This window comes from Lepisosteus platostomus, chromosome 9, assembly GCF_059453375.1.
Source record: "Lepisosteus platostomus isolate fLepPlt1 chromosome 9, fLepPlt1.hap1, whole genome shotgun sequence".
Taxonomy (NCBI): Eukaryota; Metazoa; Chordata; class Actinopteri; order Semionotiformes; family Lepisosteidae; genus Lepisosteus; species Lepisosteus platostomus.
In genome coordinates, this window is record NC_142619.1 from 59197734 (window position 1) to 59216301 (window position 18568).

Here is an 18568-nt window from a genome sequence, read left to right on the forward strand (position 1 = left end):
TGCGGCGAAGATGAGTGGCAAGCCACAGAAACAGCTGGGGGACATTTTTGATAGTGTGGCAAAAAGAATAATTAAAAATGCCTCTTATTCCTGGAATTCTCAGTTTGTAATGCTTCCACCTGGCCAATGTGTCAGAGCTGTTTGAAATCTGTATAAAAGGTTTTTCAGCCTATACTCCATACATTTGCATTATGATTAGTTTGATTTTATCTGTGAATGTATGCTTTTTATGTCTGATGTATTATTATTCTTTTATGTTTGTTGCATAATATTTTAATGTAACTGCATTATCTGTAACAGGGGAAACCTAAGACAAATTTCCACTTTTAGTGGACAATAAAGTTAATCTAATCTAGGAATTTTCTCTCATCTGATTCTGAGAGGAGCAAAGATGTTTGGGCTTCAACTACTCGTCTGGAGGTCCATCCAGAGAACCTGTTGGAAGATTAATCATCTTCTGAGTCCCAGTGCTCTGGCAGATTGCAGCATGTTTTCCTTCAGGATTTTTCTGTACTTAGCTCCATCCATTTTTCCATCTATCTTTATGTGTTTCCAGTCCCTGCCGCAGAGAAGCATCCCCAAAGCAGGATGCTGCCACCACCGTGCTTCACTGTAGGGATGGTGTTCTCAGTGTGAAGTGTGCTGTGTTAGGTTTGTGCCAGACATGAAGTTCAATTTTGGTTTCATCAGACCATAGAATCTTCCTCCAAATTGTTGAGTCTCTCACATTCTTTTGGGCAAACTCCAGCCGAGATGTGATATGAGTTTTTTTCAACAAAGGTTTTCTTCTTGCCACTCTTCCATACAAGCCAGATTCATGAAGTGTGCGTGCTATTGTTGTCTCACACAGTTTCTCCCATCTCTGTCATGGAGGACTGTAACTCCTTCAGAGTTGCCGTAGGCCTCCTGGTGGCCTCCCTTACTACGGCTCTTCTTGGCTGGACACTCGGTTTTGGAGGACGGCCAGTTCTGGGCAAATTCACAGTTTTTTCCATATTTTCTCACCTTTTTAATGATGGACTTCACTGTGCTTCGGGGTATATTCAAAGTCTTGGAAATGTTCTTATATCCTTGCCCTGACTGGTATTTTTCAAGAACCTTGTCTCAGATCTGCTTGGAATGTTCCTTGGTCTTCATGGTGTAGTGTTTCCTTGGAAATGCACTAAGTGAGGAAGCTCCCAGACACAGGTGTGTTTATTCTGAAATCATGTGAAACACCTCAGCTGCACACAGGTGGACTCCAGTCAAGTAATTCTGTGACTTGGAGAAGAGAGTTGGTGACTTCAGAGGTAATGTAGGTGTGTCAAAGCAAGGGGGTGAATACTTATGTATTCAATTATTTTCTGTTTTTTATTTTTTATTAATTTAGTAAAATGTCTGGTTTTATTTTCACTTCGACATTATAGAGTACTTATTGTGGTTGAGTGCCAAAACGTCTCAGTTAAATACATCATGGTTCCAATAAAATGTGAAAAATTCCAAGGGGAGTATAGACTTTCTATAGGCACTGTACATGCATAGAAATTTCTTTTGAAGCTCATTACTCATTGTGTTGGTATGTATTCACACATACAGTATGTAACGGTTGTTGGAGGAAACACCTGCATCAGCAGTTTGTAACGAACACATTTCTAACAGCAGGTGTAAAGTGCCAGTGTTGATGAAAAAGCCATAGACCCTTCCTCATAACTCAAAGCTCAACTGTTTAGATTTCCATTTCTCTCAGCTACCCACGAGACTGTATACTCTTATACTGAACTACACAAACTACACTTCTGTTTAGTTCAATCTCAGTTTGACTGTTACTCACATTTCTCTTTCCCATTGTGCTTTATTATAATTGAATGTATTCATAATTTATTTTCGCACTCCTGTGTTAATATCTATGCAACAGTTATTCTATTTAAAAAGGGTTATTCGACAGTCTAATGCCAATGTTACAGAACGCTACAATATCATAACAAAATCATTGTTTTGTATTCAACACAGTGATTTCAAGTGTCCATAAGTAACGGGGTGCGTTCATTTTATGTCAATATCAGAGTTCAACAGTTTTTGGGGGGATGCATATCCGATTGAGGCAACAGCTGCTTGACGTCTGCATTGAGCTCAACGGACTGTGCAATCACTCGAGATTCAAAGGAACCAGATTTTAATGTTGAAAGTGTATTTCTTTCTATTAATTATATGTGACGTGTTGTTTTACAGCATCATCCATGTTCTAATTTTGTTATCAAATAACATTATAATACAAATAATGAAATTACACCAACTACAAATATGTGCATTTAAATACAGAAACGTGATATATTTAAAGTTTTACGGCCAATGAATTAGATATTCTGCCTTCTGAGTAAAATAAAGACACAGATGCACGACTTGCTGTTATTCCACCTTGGAATCCTTTATTTTTCTGTAGTTTTGCGGAACTGTGTAACTCTTTCTATTTTAAATAAGCGTTAAATAAGGAATATTGGGGGCATTTCGGCACACAGTAGTTAAAAATGCTCCGCTAGAGAGTGGTACTACTTTGTGGAGGGGAAAAAACACTGAAAAACTTGTTTTGCTCTTTTGAGCTTTAAGGGCCTTAAAATCACGTTTAAAATCCAAACACGATGAATTGTGCATTAGATTCGCCAAAGAACTGGTCTTTAAAAAAGGTGGATGTTGTGACCTATTTCCGGACGCTAAATTTCGCTGCTATGGTGACGTATAAAATAAAACAGGTGCAGCAGAGAGGAGACTTAGCGGAGCGAATAGTAGTTTAGTTCATGTTGTATGAATGGTGCCGCTTTAGAATTGTTTTCTGTAAAAAAAAAAAAAGGAACTTCATCACCAATGATGTCTACAAGAACAGTAACAGGTAATTTTATGTTTAATATTTAAAGAATATCCCAAATTTACCTGATAGGCGTTCAAAAGACGATATTGGCGAGATTCTAGTGTTTGTATTCAATGTCTAGGCATCCATTTTGTAAATTCTTTAAAGGGTTTTCAGTTTAAAAGGCGTTTCTGCTGTAGTCTTACTCCCGGTTTTTCTCATTTTTGCCCACTGTGCGGAAAATGTATGCCATTAACCTGTATCGTGCTCGCATTTGGTTTCAAAGTGTAAATAACTGATCTGGATAACCAAAAATCTAAAGCATTATTTGCTAGAAATAAAGTTTGAGTTTTAAAGATATATTAGGAGTGCTATATTTCAAGTCTTACTATTTATTTTGTACTGTTGATGTAGGATAGCAAACACTGGTGTTTCTAAAAGCACAGCGTACAAATTAGCCTTATTTTCTGCGACAGTCCCACTTTCCGCCGGCAGGTGGCCACATGAAGGCGCTTATCTCACGGTGGCTGACGTCATAGTGGTGGAGTTGAGGTTCCTGTAGCTCTGCCGGAAGCCGTAGTTTCCCAATATGGTGGAGGGTGATGAGATGTACAGTATATATTGCAGGGTAGCAGCTTATTGTTGAATACTGCTGCTAGTAAATAGGTCTGAGCTTTTGCGGCAAGTAAGTCGCAATGTGGTCATAATAAAACTTTTTGTTTACTACTTGCACCTCTATTAGCATGAGCTAAAAACCTCACCTACTGTACAATTGACTGATTGAGGGATTTATTGTATGCTTTGGTAGTGAACCTGCAGTCAAGCACAGCTTTTCTGCTGCCATGAAGTGATTACTTTGGAACAAACAAATCATTCTGGTGCCTTTAATCCTCACAAGATGAAATATAAAGAAGTAGCAGCAGCTTCAGCTCATCCCTGGGTGATATTGCTGTTCTTATTGGCTGATGCCCAAATGTACTGGTGTCCATCACCAGCTGTATGACTATCATTCAGGCACTGCATGGAACACAATCCAAATCGGAGGGAAGAATTGTGAGCAATTTAATAATGACAGTCAGTCATAAGTTCATCATAATTCCCTGTTTCTGGAGGTAATTGGTGCAGCTCTATGCTGCTCCTGCTGGGATTCGATCACACTCACTTGCGCACTGTATAGCTTCGCCATTGAAATGAATAATTCCTTACAAATTTCTAGACACTTTTGCCAGTGTTTTTCTGGACACTCCATTGAAAGCTCTTTACAGGTAATGGGGATTCCCCTCCACCAGTGTGCAGCCCCACCTGGATGATGAGATAGCAGCCAGAGTGCACCTGTACTCTCCCCACACACCAGCTCTCAGTGGGGAGGAGAGCAGAGTGATGAAGCCAGTTTAGAGATGGGGGTTATTAGGAGGCCATGATTGGTAAAGGGGATAATTTGTCCAGGACACCCTGTTAACACCCCTACTCTTTTCGAGAAACGCCCTGGGATTTTTAATAACCATGGAGAATCAGGACCTCGGTTTTACGTCTCATCGCAAGGGAGGCCAAGTCATACAAGCCTGGGGTGGAATTTCTTGAAAAGAGTAGGGGTGTTACCCCAGAGTCCTGACCAGATTTCCCATTGGCCTTTACCAATCACAGCCTCCTATTAATCCCCATCTCTGAACTGGCTTCATCACTCTGCTCTCCAGCAGCATACTGGCTGCCATCACATTAAAGCTGTCTTTAATACTATTTAAATTGGCTATTAGATGCTTTGGTAAAAAAAAAAAAATTAAAAAAGAGATGAGGTGGATGATTAGAGTAGTAATGAACACCTTCTTCAAGAATGTTTAAAGGGTCCCACTTAAAGCTGATGTCGTCTTCCGCTGGAAGAAGGTACTGTATGCACAAACAATGCTAAGTTTGGTCCTATCTGTAATGCTCTAGAAATGCAGCAGGTGGCAGCCCTGTTCACTGTATTTTCTCAGCATTAAAAGGAGATCCTGGTACTATATAGATAACCCTTTTTGTCTTGGTGACTTAATGATACAAATCGCATACACTCTATGATCTGTTAACCAGCTGCTCTGGTTAAAGAAAAAAATAAGTTCAGTTTAATTCTTGTTTCAAAAGGCATATCTTTTTTGCATTGCTGTTGTATTAGTTCAATATATGGCCAAGGTCATATCATTCACTATCTTTGCAAAGAGTGCTGTTGGCGTTTTGTTAAAAACCTGTTGCCAGAAACCCCAAATGTTGTCATGTATATAAATTTATTACAGAACTTTGTGTGATAATTCTAATTGCTACTGCTACTTAAGTTGTTATATCCACTTGAGCTTTTATTTAAGTCTACATTTAGGAAGCTTTCTTTTGAGACAATATTTTACATATTTATACTTATTTAATCAAGATAAAGGGCATGTTAAATGCATCGGATGCAAAAATAAATATCTTCCATCAAAGGTATGCGGTTTGGTTATGTACCAGTTCTGTTTAATGTACTGTTTATGCAGGTAAATTAATCAATCTGTTGTATCATGTTTGCTAACAGAACCCAAAACTGCAGTATCTTTGCAGGAAATGCTTGTACATTTTGAATTCAATATTAATTTGCAGTCGCTGATTGCTAAGAATTGCTTGCCACCTCAGAAGGTTCCTTTAAGCATAGAATGCATTTGTGTCGGCATGTGTAGGCTGCAGAGAACCAAGTAGAGGTTTGTTCCTTGCTGAAAAGAGAAGGGAAGAAAAACAATGTTTCGGCCGTGGAGCCTTCTTCAGGTGATGAAGGCTCCACAGCCAAAACATTGTTTTCTTCTCTTAAAGCATGGAACAAACCTTTATTTGTATAGTTACTCAGAGGAAACCCACACCAACATGGGGAGAACATACAAACTCCCCAGAGGTAGAACCCCACAACTGGAATTGAACTAAGGGCCCCAGCACAACGAGGCAGGAATGCTAGCCACTGCACCACCATGCCTCCTGCGCTGGAATACATAAATTAACTGTTACTCTACTGAAAGGAGTCAGCTAGCTATAAAATTGCCTTGAGGAATTCCTTTGTATTCTCAATTAAGCACTGATCTTTTTGTATTTGGCATCAACTTCAATAATAAACAATCTGAAATTCACAAGTAAAAGGATCAGATTATATTTTCAAGTTTAATATATCAGGCGGTACAGCACTGTTACATTAACTAATATCTTGTGATAGAGAAAAAAGGATAACAGTCAACTTTGCTCTCATGAAGCAGGGGTTTCATTTCCATGGAAACCTGCCTAGCCTGTCTGAAAAATTTGGGAGAGGCGACTTCTGAGGGCAAGTTGCCAGCAGTTCCTCAAAATAGAATTTCAGGGAAAACACACATTATGCTTGGCAGTGACCAGAGGGTTAAATAGGGTTTTGTCTGCCTGTTTTTTTTGTATGGCATTGTGCTTGTAGAGTGTTTTTATTAGCTCCTTCAAACCTATTAAAGTAGATGATGCTCACAACACACTGATTACTTTGAAATGAAATAATTTCTGGTGTGGATTAAGGTATAACTTTTCAGAGCTCTGATTGTAGCAACATCCTTGTTAACTTGATAAAACAAGTATTAGTTGCAGAAAATAAGTTTTTATTTGGACCTCTCCTAATGAAGTCATCCCATCATCTGAGGTTTTTTTTTTTTTTTTTTTAGTGTTATGACCAGAAAGATTTTGTTTCCTCTTGAAGCACTTGAATTTAAAAGGATTAAAGTCCACCTTCAGGGAACAAGGCTAAGGGTTTTGCCAAACCCTAAGCACTGGAGCAGGCTGTGCATTGAAGGCCAGCTATAATTAGATTACTGTAACTAAAATGAGAAGCTCACTCCTGGTGGTCTCTGGGTGTCACAGGCCACAAGGAATTGTATTGGTCGGATTTAGGGAAGAAAAAAAGGGCGAGAACAGTTTGACTGAATGGAAAAGGAGGAGGGGGGGAGTCGATCTCAAAATCCTTTTAATCTTTTCTCAATTCTTCAGGGATTTATTTGTCATTAAGTAACAATCAAGGGATTAGAGAAGCATCAAACAGCATAATTACATACAAGACGTTTTTCTCTCTTATCATCATAAACCCCACCTCATAATGGCTGTGTCGGGCTCTTTGACATGCAACATCTATAACTTTACAATAACTTTGTGTGGCTTTTTGTGATCACAGCATTGGATTTGGTCTATGGCAATATTTTGGTTTGAATGGGCTTCATTCTTTTGTGGTCTCCAAGCTTACTGTCTCTGAAAGGTCATGTGCTCTTAGCTGTTGCTATGCATCAGGGCACTGGAGATTTAAACTTTGCGTGGCCCATGCTAAACTAATTTGAGTCAATTTGTCTACATCATTTCAACAATCGTTCAGTGCATCTCGAGCTGCACATACTGCATTGCATGATAAAAGCCCACTGAGCAGCTGCTGGCTGCTCATTCCTCTGTGCTGTTGTGGTTGTTAGTTCCTCACCATGGTTTCTCCATATCCTAGTGACAGTGTTAGTTTTTCCTCTCCTGAGTTAAGCCTGTTCCTGGCTAGTTAAGTCTTTCTTTAGAGGGGACAGCTTCTATACAACTTTCAGCTGTAAGTCTGACCTTTTAAAAATGGTGTGGGTGGACATTAGCATACATTGTTTCCCCTCTAATCTTTTACCTTTATTGGCCCTAAAAGCTTAAGAAAAGTGGGACGCTGATTGTTAAGCATTGTTTTAAGGATACTGCTAAAATGCACGGTTTTATTTGACCAGGTATGGCTCTATATGCACACCTGCTTGAGCCAACTGCATGCAGTTAGGAGTGTTCATTTAACTCTGCTGCAGAATTAAGTCCAGTGACCATATCTGTGGCTGACTAGAGCGGTAGAGCAACACTGCTGCCCCAGCAAGATTTTTACTTTGGACGCGAGGAACTGGAGGACAGCTGTGCCTTGGAGTCAAAATGCCACATGACCTCCATAACAAGTGCTAACGAATATTAGAAAGGTTAAGACCAATGTGCCAAACGGCATACTTACAGTAGGTTATGACCATTGAAATAACACTAAATATTCACATTTATATATGAATAGAAATAAATTTAAAGAGATAAGTAGTTATGCCTGACTTTTACCAGTGGTGGTCTTTACTTCACTCTTGAGACGAGGGCGATTTCCTTTTACAGAATCTGCGTTCTGTTGCGTAGTTTATTGCTCTCTTGTAGGTGTTTTGTTATTCAGGGTTCAGCGCCGGCAGGATGAGACGTTTATTCTCTTCTAATTGGAAGGGACTGATTTTCGCTTTCATTGTTCGGCTCAGTGAAAGTCCAAGGGGGTAGAGCTGGGAGCAGCCAAGCTGATTTAACCCTTCGAGCACAACGTCTCGAGTGTTCAGGACAGATGTGACCCATCCCCCGGGAGCACGTCCGTCCATGGAGCTCAGAGTGCTCACAGTTGCCTGGAACCGACAGCCTTATTCTTAACCTCATCTTTTTATATGACAAGTTGCGTAAAATCTTGCATGCTGGGTGACGGCACGACGGCGGGAAGGAGCTGGTTGTCGTTGGACAGAAGTGAAAAACGAACAACTGCTGACATTAACCAACTCTTATTGCAAAGTGTGAAGGAATCTCGTATCTCAGTGGAAACGTTCCACTTTTAAAAGCTGAAGACAATACTTGACATTTGGTGCTCACACCACAGCCTGCATTGTGAAACGTCCAGCGGGGTTGGGATTATCCTGTAACTCCCGTATTTCTAACTCATGACACTGAAGTAGACGTGGGTAAAAGAAAAGCATTTTGATGAACTGTGTGATTTTGTACAGTACGTTAGCTCAGTGGTGTCCTGCTTTGACGAAGGTGAAAGGTATTTAACCACAATTAGGATTCTAGAAGCAAGGATTGAAAAGGACAGACCAAAGTGCATTGCAGCTTTAAGTCTTTTTAGGATATTTTATTTCATTTGCATATTTTTTTTTTACATCAACAAGGCACAGTCAAAGAAGCGCTGAGTGAAGCACGCCGAAGTACTGCAGCCATCAAAGCGTTCCTCACAGCGGGCCTTGGAGGACTCAAAAGGGATTTTTAGAGTGTTTTTTTTTTTTAAATTCTTGATGACTTGTATTTCTCGCCGTTTGCTAAAGTTTCTGGGGCAAGGAGGAAGGTTCTCTCCAGAAGCCGTTGCTCGTTTTTTTTTTTCTTCGTCCTTGTCTTAGGGGATGCACCTCCCTCTACCACTGACACAGCTGCCATACTTTTATTTTTCTTGCTTTTCTCCTCTTGCCAGTTTCACTTGCTTCTCCTGGAAGCCGCGTGAGGCCGCAGAAAAGATCCTGGGTGTTAAGCGCTGCCCTCCCTCTTTCTCTTGGTCTGCCTTTATTGAATTCCGCCTCCACGTCATTTATCTTTCCAAGTTTTTCTTTCCCTCCTTCTTCTTCTTTAGCTTATTGAGGCCTTTGAGGGGCCGTTCCTTTCTTTCCCAGCTGCATTTGTTGACACACAGTCAATCTGGGCTCCTGTTCCTCCCCCTTCTCATTCAGAGCTTTCCCTCTCCCCACTCCCTGACCATAAAGTATCTACAGCTGTGGGGTTTGTATTAGCATAGCGGCAGTGAAAGCCACTAAAGGGGGAAACTAAATATATTACCGCCATTACCTTTTGTGTGGAGGTGACAGTTTTAAAACATTTCGGCCTTTCACGGGCCAAAGGGAGAGAAACAAAGCGGAGAGCTATAATTTTATTGTAACTGCTTTTTAAATATGGGTCGGGTAGCTATTGAGGGGAAAGGAGTGGAAAAGTTCAAGGCCTGAAACACTGTGTGAACCCCAAAGGGTTGGAAGCCGCAAGGCTGAAAAAACAAAACTCGCCCTGCGGAAAGAAGGAAAGAGCACTGAGCATATGGTAAATACAGATCCGCTGTAGTGTCAATCACCCAGGTGACTCTCACATTTGCATTTAGCCATTAATTACCATTTGACTGCAACCAAGGTATTTCAAATGTTTATTCACAACTCCATTTTTTCAGTAAGTCTTGAAAATATTAAGGAGTGAATAAAAACGCACCACTTCAGCATGGATGTGACTCCATCAAATCTTTGGTTTGTCTACTTCCACATTCTACAGTATTTTACGAAATTAAGATTTATACATGAATGCCACCCCCCACCCCCCATCCCCCCCTCCATCCACAATAGTATGGGCCTCTCAAAAAGAAGACTTTTGTATCGCTGCTTGTGTTACAAGTCATGTTCCAGCTCAGCTCCTCCTACAAACAAGTGCTGGTTCAGAGCACCGCAACCATGATTTGCATTTTCCAGGTGCTTTTTATAACCAAATAGATGTTCTTTAGAAGCTTATTCAATCCCCCTTTTGAAAGGGCTGAAATCCCAGCAGAATGAAGTCCATCCTCCTTGTGCCTGTTTCAAAGGGGGCGATAAGTCACACCCTAACCGCTATTGAGCTGTAGTCGTTTTGCCTGGGATTTCTAAGCCCATAGAAAAAAATAACTCTAATTTCTAGAGGGCTGTTATATATTCTCATATGCTTTCAGCATGCTAGCTGGTTTACATTCTGGGCTTAGATATGTTATAGCAGCCTTCAAGTTCTTGGTGATGTTTTGATGGCTTTTGACAAAACTTACACTTGGGCAGCTATCTCTACAGTCTTGGCTTTCTGCACTGTGGATCACTCTCTGTTATTAAAAAAAAAAAGGCTGCATAACATTGGTCTCAATATGAACTCCCTTTTAGGATTTCAGTGTTGCTTACAAACCTATATACAGTGTGTAAAATCTCACATTGTGTTGCCTAACCTCCAGTAATTATGGGTGTACCCCAAGTTTCCATCCTGGGTTCTACTCTTTTATCTGTATTTACAGTATTGGGTCAGGCTTGAGGAGACTTTCACTGCTGACTGTACCATCTTATCTTCACAGACACACTGTATCATCAGTAAAAATCACCAACTTGCAGCTTAGTTTCACTTTATCTCAAATTTAGCAGGTGTCTGGGAATTGCGTCTTCTGCTAAACTGGACAAATTAAATGAATGCTGTTCAACAAAAATAATTTTCACCCAAAGGAACAATCACAAACTTTCTAATTTAAGGAAAGGGCAGCAGGAGCAAGCCAGTGTTTATGAGCATCTAGAGTTCAGTTTGGAGAGGGCTTTGACTTTCTAAACATTAAACTCTCCATATTGGTGGTGTTTTTTATGGAGAATTCTATAAATGTTGAATTAAAACTACTGTACTGTATATCTTATACCATTCAGCCACAAGGTTCATTACTGGTGCTTCATGGTTTGCTTTGATTAATCAGCATTGTCTTCACATTAGTCAATTGTAATGCTGTTTTAAATTAATTTACAGATCTTTAATAGATAAAATGCCTTCTGATCTTAATTTTTTGCAGTTCTTTCTACCATCTTATATTTAAGATGTAGTTTTTTTTTTTATCGAACAGAACCTCCCACGATCAACTGCACACTTGGGCATTAAGTGTCCAGGTAAGCTTTATCAGAATTTCAAAAGATAATTACTGTACTCCTCCACAATATTGAATTGTCATTTGTCTTGCGATTCCCCTTTCCTGCTACAACTCGTTGTCTGCCACCCTTCAGGCTCCATGGCACTCGGACAGGAGTGTGGGCATTGAATCAGGAGCTGGGCCTCCTTCGCAGACGAGCCTGCGTGTTCCTAGCGGGTCACGGGCTGCTATTTGCAGGAAAGACAGGGGAGGCCTGGTCTCATCAATAACAACCCGACTTCGTGGGGTTGTGCCAACGTTAAGAAATCTTTGAAAAAAATTAAAAGCCTTATCAGCCTCGATACAATGTTTTCTTCTTGGATTTCTTAGCCTTTGGCAAAACTGAAAACTATCATTTGATCACTGCTACATTTACCCGATCGCCTCAAATTAACATACAGGAAGAATATGCAGCTACTCAGCATCTGACTGGCCACATTAAGATTGACACATTGGTGTATACGTGTTCAAAGTGACCTTTTCTTTCTATTTTAAACTTTTTTATAATTAAAAATAAGATACCCCTAAAACGTAAGAGTGCTTTTGCATTTGGTTGGAACAAATAAGCTTCTATCACAGGCTCTCAACACTAAAGTACAACTTATTGGTCTTCATTTTGAAAAATAATGTACATACCTTAGATCAACAGTCTTGATGTCTTTACAGTCGGGGGAAACAGATTTTGACAAGCTGTTCTGTTACTAGGCTCGAAGATGAGCAGCAGCACGTGGAGCTCAGAAAGAAGCCCAGTTTCACAGCTGTGCTCCAGCAAGCCCACAAGGAAGTGTCCTGCAAACACAAGAGCGAAAGAACACAGATCTGGGATCGTGGCAGCAGCTTCGAAGACTTCAGATGACAAGAGGAGAGCCCGTGAGGATGATCGGCAGAATCACAAGATGGAGCCAGCCAAGTCCTTAGAAACAGCCTTGGTCAGAAACCTGGGCCAGCTGACTTTTACTGAGAAGCAGAACAGGTAACAATGGAAATAATTTGAGTAAATTCACTGGCAAGTTTAAGCCTGGTGTCTTATGCATGGATGGACTTGTAGCTTGGATTCATTCATATGCATTATACTTTTTAGCACATTAGAAAATACATGTATTTAGTTATACACTCCTGATTTGGAATCAGTAAATTATGTGTTTTTCACATTGTCTGGTAACTACAAACCCCATCCCCACAGGGGCGAATGAGGAAGTGTGGTTAGATGTTAGCCTTCTAGTTCTTGTCTTTGAGCACAGCCCAGTCCCAGAGGTTCACTCACCGATAGCGCTGTGAGCCTCGCATGTAGAACAGGGATCTCGCCTGAGTTTCATAAATAAATGCACTTTGGCTAATTTCAACATGAAAAATCTTGGATAATCTGAGAAAATGAATGCATGGTTTCTGTTGAATTTTCCTAATGGAGAAATGGCATGGTTCATGTTAGACAGTTCTTTTACCTGTTAAAACAATGGCTCAGTTTCCGTGTTACACTCAGATTTCAACATATACAGTAAGTAAACATGTTGTTTGCATAAGAAGCTGACCTTGTTACTACTACAGTGGGATTGTAATACACAAAAAGCAGAGGAGAGCATTTGGTTTCTTCTAGTTTATTGGGTAACTAATTTGATCCAAAGATCCTATGAAGTCTTTCCTTGAAAGAAGTGAAGAACAAGTTGGTAAGATGTTCCATACTCCCACAACCAATTGTGTAAAGACATTCCACTTCTTCTCAGTTTTTTAAAATTTGTGCTTGGCTTTCAAAATATTTTGGCACATAATTTGCACTTGTGTCCTCTGGTTTGTGTTTGTTAATTCACATTAAAGTACAGTCGTGTTGGCCCTTCCTTTAAGTTGCCAAGAAGTTACAGGAGCAGCTGATCCTCCTCTGTAGATGTTTAACATTGCGTTTCTCTGGACTGTCCTGAACCCCTGCTCCCCCATGTGGGGGTTAACAGCCGAGACAGTGAATCGGGGAGACTGCTCTCTCCCCACAGCACAGTGATGTGACGATCTCAGTGTCTGGTCCTGCTCCGTCAGGAGTGCAAGACCCCCGAGAGGTAGCGGAGTTTCGGCACCTAAACACTCTGCAGCTGCAAACCCCCGCGGAGCTCCCAGCCAGCTGAGAAACCTGGAGGACGTCGCTAGACTGATACAGCAGAGACCTTGCAGGAATATCATTGTGGTGGCCGGCGCTGGGATCAGCACTGCAAGCGGCATACCTGACTTCAGGTCTGTGCTTGTCCGTGACTGCAGAATGACATCCGGTCCTCGGTCAATTGATCTATTCCAAAAGGAAAAGTTTCATGGATAAACTGATCTAAATGATCTATTCCATGTGGACTGGGCAAAATTATTCTCTTTAGCAATGCGCGTAGAGAGCTTTATTCTACCCGTGGTGAGGTGAGGACTTTACCCACTGCCGTCTGTTTGACGTGAACTGCTTGTGAGTGTGAAGGGGAAAAAATTGGTATTTTAAACTGAAAGCCTGAGACCGGTGTTTCCTCCCTCTGTATTACTGGGGAAATGTTTTCGTTCCCAAAGACGGATGATAAAGGGACTGTCATTGCTAAAGCATAAAGCCTAGCAAAAAATGTGAAACAATTAAACACAAAGCTAAAGATCTGCACGGTGTAGTATTGTACTACTTCTTCATTTTCCCGTATTGTGTTCATCCCTGCTAGGACCCCAGAATCCGGGCTGTATGCGAATTTACAGAAGTACAACATCCCTTATCCAGAAGCCATTTTTGACATTGACTACTTCACCTGTGATCCTCAGCCTTTCTTCTCTCTGGCCAAAGAACTCTACCCTGGATGCTACCGGCCCAACTATGTCCACTACTTTGTGAGGATGCTGCATGAGAAAGGGTTGCTGCTGAGAATGTACACCCAGAACATCGACGGCTTGGAGAGAAGTGAGAAAAAAGCATGTTTTTTTTTCATTTAAATTTGCTGGCATCCTCACTTGAGGTATTTCGTAACAAAGTGTTAAAAATGAGCACAGTACAAATGCTTACGAAGGAGTGGTTTTACAAAGTAAATCTATTTACAGTAATGTAGCAATTCAGTAACAGAAACGGCACAGTACAAGTCACAGAAATGGCTATACTGAACCGAATCGTACTGAGATACAGAGAACTCTGGAAGTCTCTCTTTCTGAAACTACAATGCACAACATTTTGTGATTTATGAGATCTGTGTATACTGGTGGTTCCTGAGGAGGTGCCAGGTGATGATCAGATGGTATGAAAAAGTAACAATAATAAAATGGGTACTTGATACTGTAGTAAAGGGCTGGGCTTGTCATTTGTGCTTCTTTGTTACTGTACATCCTGATATAGCAACAGTCAGTACTGAGACCATGTGCAGTTTTTGGTTTTTAATGGTAGTACTGCATGTAAGGCACTTAATTCTAAATCTGAATGATTTGAATTGAGTTCTCTTTATACTTTTCTGAAATTATTCGTTTTCTCATCCCGATCTACCCATCCATTAGAAGCTGGTTTAGCCTGGTGAAGTTAGCAAAGCCAACATCCCGCACCAAAGGAAACCAAAGAATTGCATTTAAATGATCACCAGCACTCGTTTGTCTTTGTTGTTCGGCACAGTTTCTGGGATCCCAGAAGAGAAGCTTGTGGAGGCTCATGGGACATTCTCCTCTGCGTCCTGTCATTTGTGCTACACAAAATTCCCAGTGACCGAAGCAAAGGTGAAAAGGAAGAGAAAGGAACCGTTCAAGCCTTCTAATACACAGTTAGAAAATACCAGTGTTTCATTTGAGTCTCACATTGTGAGGCTAGCTGCAAACATTCTGTGTTAAATATTCTGCGGAGCGCTGCTCTGTGGCTCAGGATCTGCTCCTGTGACTGGAAGGTTGACGGTTCGTATCCCGCGGCCGGTAGAGTAATCCTACTCCACTGGGCCCCTGTGCAAGGCCCTTAACCACAGCTGCTCCAGGGGCCCTGTATAAATGGCTGACCCTGCGCTCTGACCCCCAGCTTCTCTCTCCCCGTCTGTTTTTCTCATGGAGAGCAAGCTGGGGTATGCAAAAAGACAAATTCCTAATGCAAGAAATTGTATATGGCCAATAAAGTGGTCTTATCTTAAATATGGTAAATTGAATATCTTACACAGCTGATTTCTAAGCACTATGGCGAATGTAGACCAAAAACATGATTGATTACATTCTCCTAACTAGATGTTTTTCTGGGATTTAGAAAGACTAGACTTGTGCTAGGATTATGGCGTTGAAATTAGCTCTCTGAAGTTTCAGTTCATTTTCCTTGACCTTTTTTACATGATGCAATGAACTTCTGTAACTACCCCCTCACACACACTATCACCTGTTTTGTTCAGCCAGTTCTTTTGTTTTGTGCTTCAGAAAATGATATTGAGCAACAAGGTCCCAAGATGCAAAAATTGTCAAGGAACGGTAAAACCGGATGTTGTGTTTTTTGGAGAAGATCTGCCCAAAAAATTCTTCTTGCACACCAAAGATTTTCCCAAAGCTGATTTACTTATCATAATGGGAACATCCCTACAGGTGAGATGTTTTATTGAAGAGGTACAAAATTTAAGTGTCAAAATAGCCAAAAAGGGTTTATAGTTATCATGGCAATACGCTGATTATACAGCAGTACAAGTATGTATAAAGTTATTAATGTTCTGGTCTGATTATGCTGTGTAAGGTAACCAGGACATGATAAAATGTGTTTAAAAATTTTAAAGAATCCTCCAATGAAACTTGTACTTAATACTTAAAGCGATTTTCCTCCTGCAGATTGAACCTTTTGCCAGCATTGTCAATACTGTGAAGGCCACTGTACCTCGTCTCCTGCTGAATCGAGATCCAATAGGTCCGTTTCAGAAGATCCCATTAAAGAGAACCGACTTCATGGAGCTGGGAGACCTGGTGGACGGTGTAAAAATGTTTGCTCGGCATCTAGGATGGCATGAAGAGATTGAAGACCTAATCAGACGTCACGAATGTGTGGTAAGCTCAACCATTTCCCTCGCATGCTCTTGAGCACAAGTAACCACTTCAAGCAAACAGAAATGCGCTTTCAGTATCAAGCTTTGGTTGACTTGATTATAAATATCAGTCATCTGCTTCTTGTAATATTTTTCTAGTTTTATGTCCTAAACCTTCTTTTTTTAAGAAGAGGTCATTGACCTAGTTGAAAAGGCGAGCTGCACCATTAATACAAAAATCGAAATCGAGTCCAAGGAGGAGGGGCGCTCTGCTGTTGGAATTCGATGTTTTCAGAGCAAATTTCACGGAGAGCTGCCGTTTCGCGTGTTCACAAATCATTCGAAATGTATCGAGTTAACAGAACAACCAGAGTGTAAAACAGCATCACCCCTTGAAAGACAAAAATAGATCGAAGAGGATCTCGGCATCCCATTTTACCTCCAGGATATATCTATATAAACATGAGCATACAGGAAGAGTTAAATTGGAATAATGGGAAAAGATCTGCATACTGTATGTAGGATATTATAGTGATACTTATTTTTGTTTTTTTACATACACATTTTTACAAGGAACTTTAAAACCGGTTTTATTTTTACATACGTAGGTGACTAATGACCACCTGTCTGTGAGTAGCAGAGTGTCCCCCAAGGTGCTCCCTCAAGCTGTGCCCTCGGCACAGGTGAAGCCGAAGAGTGCCAACCCTGGAAAGGAGCGAACGAAGAGCACATCCAGGCCGGCTGCTGTGCAGAGACGGAAGAAAAGGGCTCCGGAAGACAGTTCTTCCTCTGACTCGGACACTGGAAGCACTAGCAGCTCAGGCCTCAGTAATTAAGCTGCAAGTTTCACATTTTTATACCCAAGTAGGTCAGCTGACATTCACTGTCTGGCCTAGAGAGTGTTGAAATTTTATCAGAGTCTCTATTTTTCTATTCTTCTGAACAGTGAGCTACACTCACACTGTCCTTTATTGTTAATTATGACTTTTTCCTTTGTCAAGATTAACATTTTTCTTGTTTTGTTTTTTTTGGTGCAATGTCATTATCATCTGCTTTTTTAAAAAAGTAACATTATTAAAGACCCTGTTCTTAAACAATTTATGTGTTTTCTTTTAAAGGCCATTATGAAGTGTGATTGTGCTTTAAATCTCCTGACTTTATGCAGTTGTGTTCGTTTTTCCTGCCATCGGATGGGGAGAAAAAAATCTGATTTACTAATGCCATTTATAAAACGAACTGTTCTTAGCATCTAAAATGTGTTCATAATTGGACAATTTAAAGCTTCTTCGAAGTGTCACCTGCCATTCTATTGAATTAATTGATGGCATGGGGACAACTGTTTTTCAGTTATAATGACGGAACTAATATTATTATTATTATTTGCATGTTTAAATGAAAATTGGAATACTTGCTCAACCCGATTTGCGGATTAAAAAAACCCGCCTGGAAGCAAAGTGCATGAAACTGTAATAAGGGATCCAGAACAGGCGCAGCTCTGAATGGGCAGCAGCACATTTGCATGGAAAGCGTGACCTCCCAAGTGTGCAGTTCCTGCTGTGTGTGTTTTCACAGGGCCTCCAGGCACAAAGGGTGGCTTCTTACAGAACTGTAAGAGATGTTTCTATTTCAGAACAAAGGATGGACTATCCCAGTGCTGACAGCCGACCGGCAGAGAGGCACTGATGTGTACTTTCAGAGAAAATTGGCTATCTTAAAGATCAGGAAGGTTTAATACCTAGAGTGACGAAGGCTTGACAGAAGATGGAGCATGCATGGGACCCAGTAATTTTCATTTGCAGAACCCCTTCCTATGACTGTATGCATTCAAAATATTGAAGCCGTGTCCTGGAGGGGGAAAAAAAAATAGAAAAATGGGAGTAACAATTTAAACAGTACCCTTCTTCCTGTCAGTGTCCTGGGGCAGGGTGCGTCTTGGATGAAAGTGGTCTTTAGTAAAAGCCTTGGTGCCTTCACACAATTGCCATGGCTCAGAGTTGCACCGAATCCTGAGCCCTTCCTGCAGGATGGCACTTCTGCGATGCATATAAAAGGTACTGGGACGCCCTCGCCTGACATCACACGCTGGTTAAGGCTCAATAAGGAAAACTTGGCCTCTCCCTCTGTGTATTCACAGCTTTGCACCATTAAATACTTTCTTTCCACATACAAAATACACTGTCGGTTAACAAATATTCCTCAGTCAAGATGGGGAGGTTGGTTAATGAAATAATAATAGCTTTGTGTCAACACTTCTAACCTAGAATACATGTGAATTGAAAGTAGCCCAGTTGTTTT

The 18568-nt window shown here is 40.8% G+C and overlaps 1 protein-coding gene across 2 annotated transcripts; it reads left to right on the plus strand.

The window, feature by feature from the left end:
* Positions 1 to 2700: 2700 nt before the first annotated feature.
* Positions 2701 to 17391, plus strand: LOC148655334 (NAD-dependent protein deacetylase sirtuin-3). Of its 2 annotated transcripts, none has more exons than XM_088645863.1 (8): positions 2701 to 2863; positions 12021 to 12288; positions 13341 to 13532; positions 13985 to 14217; positions 14911 to 15011; positions 15684 to 15845; positions 16083 to 16295; positions 16882 to 17386. In XM_088645863.1, the coding sequence occupies exons 1-8, from the start codon at positions 2779 to 2781 to the stop codon at positions 17107 to 17109; spliced, it is 1482 nt and encodes a 493-aa protein (XP_088501989.1). In that variant the 5' UTR covers positions 2701 to 2778; the 3' UTR covers positions 17110 to 17386. The 2 variants fall into 2 exon arrangements, with proteins under 2 accessions (XP_088501989.1, XP_088501990.1); XM_088645864.1 differs by lacking the exon at positions 2701 to 2863 and adding an exon at positions 10053 to 11295 and having other exon boundaries at positions 16882 to 17391.
* Positions 17392 to 18568: the final 1177 nt, after the last annotated feature.